Genomic DNA, 4517 nt, shown 5'->3' with positions numbered 1-4517 from the left:
TTGGAAAGGTTGTTATGGTTGAGAATCGGCTAAGAGATGAACTCTTGACTCGTAGCTTTTTGAGTCAGAGTTTTGGTGTATTTGAGGAGACTTTTGATAACAGGAATGTGGATGCCTAGACCTGATGGAAAAGAACTGATCTGGATAAAGGCAAAATATGAAAGACTACAGAACTTTTGCTTTTGCTTTGGAAGATTGGGACATGACCAATGAATTTGTGAGAAACGTAATAACAAAAATGAAGAGGAGGAAGTGGGATATGGGAGTTGGCTAAGCGTACAGGCTGCTCGTTTCATTAAAAATGAAGTGGTTTGCTGTAGTGAAGATTGGGAAGAATATGATGAGGATTATTGGAAGTTAAAAAAGGAAAAAAGTATAGTGAATCAGATACTGGATAAGGAGGTAAGCAAGAAGGAAGAAATAAAAGTGCAGAGCAAGAAGAATGCACAAGTTCTTGCTATTACCAACAGAAAGGAAGATGCAGAGAAGAAGAAGATAGTGATTAAAGATAGAAGTAAGTGTGTTTCTTCTGAACATAGCATTGAAAATAATAAGGAAGCAGGAGGAAATAAGGGGAGTAGAAAGGGGAAGGAGATTAATGAATCTGTGATTCTTTCTGATGTCACAAATAAAGTGGAAAATATAACTGAAGCTAAAGAGGACTTGTCGAGAGCTTTAGTAGTCTATGGAAATATTTCTCCAATTGAAGAAGTTACAAAAAATTTGAGTAGCATTGGCTTGAAAAGAGGATTGGAGGTAGTGGAGTCTGAGAGAATTGATAAAAGAAGGAAGTTGTCTGTTGATGATTCTCTGGTTAGAAATGGACCTGTACTTGTAGAGAATGTAGTGAGAAAGCGACCTGGAAGAAAACCCTTTGGTAGTATTTCGAGGGACCTGAGGAAGGGAGGAAGTAGAAGGTGTGTTGAGTTAAAGGAGAAAGGGGAGTGTAGTAAGAAGAATTTTAGAGGTGATTTGTTGAACTTTGTTGCAGAAAGGATTTGTTCTGCTATTGATAATGCTGAAGGTCTTGGTGGTTGGCCTTAAACAACCACCAAGGAGCAATGAAGCTATTATTGTGGAACTGTCAAGGTTTAGGTGGAGCCTTGATAGTAAGAAAGTTGAGGGAGGAATATTTCAAGAACGAACCCTTGATTATCTACCTAATGGAAACAAGAATCAATAATAGGAGATTGAAAAAGTTGAGAAGTGGATGTGTTATGGAAGAAGAATTCTATGTTCCTCCTAACAATAGCTGTGGGGTTTTAGCTCTCTGGTGGACCAAAGAGGTGACAGTGAATATTTGGTTTTGTTCAGAGAATATAATCCATACTACTATATTTTCTGCTAGTGACAAGATGCCCAAATATGTTACTTTTATCTATGGGGCACCTTCAGAAGGAAAAAAAAAAGAGTGTGTGGAACAAGCTTAGACATATTGCAGCTGGGACTAATTATGCTTGATTATGTTGTGGTTACTTCAATGATGTTCTGGCCAGCGATGAGAAGATTGGTAAGCTGCCAGTTGACATTAGAAGGGTACTTAACTTCCAAAATGCTCTAGGTGACTGTCATCTTATGGATCTTGGCTTTCAAGGTCCAAAGTTCACTTGGAGCAATAGGAGATTGGGGGAAGAAAATGTGAAAGAAAGGTTAGATAGAGCAGTATCTAATGTTGATTTCCGTGGCAGCTTTTAGAATGTTCCAGTAAGTCACATTATGCCTACAGGATCTGACCATCACTTGGTGCTGATTGATTTTGACTTCAAATATGGGAAATCTGTGAGGGACTTTCATTTTGAAGCAACTTGGATTGAGCATGAAGAATTTCTTCAAATGGTAAAGAAAGGTTGGTACTTGGATGATTTTGAGGAAGGCACCAAAATTGAAGAATTGATAGCAAGGCTCAAAAACTACAGAAAAATCTGAAGTGATTGGGCTAGGAAAAATTTTCCAAATGCAAGAAGATTAGTTGAAAGGCTTACTGCACAATTAGAAAAGTGTAATGAAGGCCCTGCAACAGTTGAAAAAAGAGTAGCAGCTGATAAACTCTTGAAAGAAATTGAAGAAGCTTGGGAAAGGGAGGAGAAGTACTGGTGGCAATGCTCTAGGGTGAATTGGCTTATGTATGGGGATAGAAATACGAAGTTTTTTTCACTCAAGTACCATTCAAAGAAGAGCTAGAAATAAGGTGGTGAGATTGAAAGGGGTGAATGATATTTGGTTAGAGAAGGAGGTGGAAATTAATGAGGCTTTCTGCAATTTTTATAATGAACTGTTTGCTTCTGTTGGGAATAGAGATATGTCAGAGGCACTTGGCTTGGTTCAGAAGGTTATCATAGTGGATGATAATGTGTTGCTGGTAAGAACCATTACCGTGGAGGAAGTGAAGCAAGCAGTGTTTGAATTGAATGGGGCTATAGCCCTTGGACTTGATGGGTATTCAGGTATGTTTTATCATGCAGCTTGGGGAGGTAAGGGGGGAAGTTTTGGAGATGGTAATGGATTTTTTTTTAGAACCACGCTGATTTGAAACCTTTGAATCGCACAAATATAGTTCTGATTCCCAAGGTTGAGCAAGCTGAAAAGGTGGGACAATTCAGACCAATAGGCCTATGTAGTTCCACCTACAAGATTATTTCAAAAATTTTGGCAAATAGGTTGAAGATGTTGTTGAAAAGAGTGATTACTAAGAATCAACGTGCATTTGTAGCAGAAAGGCTTATTCAAGACAATATCCTCATAGCTCATGAGGCTTTTCATTACTTAAAAAATAAGAAAAAGGGTAGAAAGATTGAGATGGCAGTGAAGATTAACATGAATAAGGCCTATGATAGGCTAGAGTGGAATTTTACTGAAGAAGTAATGAGAAGAGTGGGATTTAGTGAAAGATGGATTACTTGGATAATGGATTGTGTAACTTCAGCAAGTTTGAGTCTTATGGTTGGCAGCAAGAAGATTGCTGGTTTGAAGATGGAAAGAGGCATAAGACAAGGAGATCCCCTTTCTCCTTATCTTTTTATCATAGCAGCGGATGTCTTTTCCTTAATGATTCAGTGGCATGTGACAAATAAGAAGCTGAAGGGGATCAAACTAGCAAGTAAATGTCCTATCCTTTCTCATTGTTTTTTTGCTGATGATGCATTATTCTTTATTAATGCAAATAAGACTAATTATCATGTCTTAAAGAGAATTGTTGATGTGTATTGTATGGCTTCAGGTCAGGCTGTGAATTATGAGAAGTCCGGTATTTTTTTTCCTTAAAAAATACTAATGATGTACGGAAGAATGAGATTTACGATATTATGGGAATTAAAGCTAATGAGAGCCTAGGAAAATACTTAGGCTTACCTTTACTATGGGGAAAGTTTAAGGTTGAGGCACTAACTTTGTCAAAGGGAAGATGAATCTAAAACTGCAGAGGTGGAATTTGACCTTTGCTAGAAGGGAAATGTTGATTAAAGCAGTGGCTAACACAATACCTATCTTCCTATGTCCTGTTTCAAATTTCCAAGGAAAGTTTGTGCTGATTTAGACAGCATGGTCTCTAATTTCTGGTGGCATCAAAAAAAAGAAGAGGGAAGAATACACTAGAAGTCTTGGCAAGCTTTAAGTAAGGCAAAAAGCCAGGGGGTATGGGCTTCAGAGATCTAGAGGTTTTCAACAAAGCTCTGCTTGCTAAGACAGCTTGGAGGCTGATTCAAAATCTTGATGATTTGTGGTGTAGGATTTTGAAGGGTGTTTATTTCCCTAAGTCTGACTTTCTGAAGGCTAGGAAGGGAAGTAAAGCATCATGGGCTTGGACTAGTATTTTAGAAGGAAGAGAAGTGTTAAAAGAAGATCTGTGTTGGAAAATAGTCAATGGTGGGAAAGTGAGAGTATTCAGTGATGATTGGCTGACAAATGGACCTGTATACTCTTTAAAACCAAGGGTATTGACTGATGAGATGAAAAATTTAATGGTTAGTGATCTTATCAGAGATGGTAGATGGACACTGGAGAATTATGGGAATATTTTGGATGAGGAAGATATTGGAAGAATTAAAAGAGTCAAACTTCCAAGGTCTAATTTGGAAGATATGATGATGTGGTTGTGAAGCAAAGATGGCTGTTATGCAGTGAAACTAGGCTATAAGGCGATAAAGGAGAGAGAGGTAGGTCTTATATGTAAGGATCCTAGTAGCTCTTATAGAACTCCTAAACGAATTTGGGAAGGAATTTGGAATGTTAAAATGCCTCCAAAGATCAATCATTTTCTGTGGAGGGCAATTTCTGGTGCTCTGGCTACTAGGGAGGCTTTGTTTAGAAGAAAATGTCCAACTTCTCTAGTGTGTGGTATCTGTGGAATGTAGGAGGAAACCATTGAACATATGCTTTTCTTTTGTTCTTGGATTGCACATGTTTGGTTCGGATGTCCACTCACTATGAGGTTTGTGGGGAATGGTGTATTTAGACTTGACAAATGGTTAGAAGAATGGTGAAAAGAGGTAGGGGGTCCGAGTGATATTGAAGTGGCTTTA

The 4517-nt window shown here is 38.2% G+C and overlaps 1 protein-coding gene across 1 annotated transcript; it reads left to right on the top strand.

Moving 5' to 3' along the window:
• Positions 1-3632: 3632 nt before the first annotated feature.
• Positions 3633-4094, top strand: LOC114746497 (uncharacterized mitochondrial protein AtMg00310-like). The gene has a single exon (XM_028934714.1). The coding sequence runs from the start codon at positions 3633-3635 to the stop codon at positions 4092-4094; it is 462 nt and encodes a 153-aa protein (XP_028790547.1).
• Positions 4095-4517: the final 423 nt, after the last annotated feature.

The sequence above is a fragment of the Neltuma alba genome, unplaced genomic scaffold, assembly GCF_004799145.2.
Source record: "Neltuma alba isolate B1F8T4 unplaced genomic scaffold, ASM479914v2 tig00005029_pilon, whole genome shotgun sequence".
NCBI classification, from domain to species: Eukaryota; Viridiplantae; Streptophyta; class Magnoliopsida; order Fabales; family Fabaceae; genus Neltuma; species Neltuma alba.
The sequence above is the reverse complement of the archived record's forward strand: the minus strand, read 5'-3'. Positions and strand labels throughout refer to the sequence as shown.

Bases quoted from the DNA above. Each gene is read 5' to 3' on its own strand.
- LOC114746497 (XM_028934714.1), top strand. From the start codon at position 3,633: ATGGGCTTCAGAGATCTAGAGGTTTTCAACAAAGCTCTGCTTGCTAAG.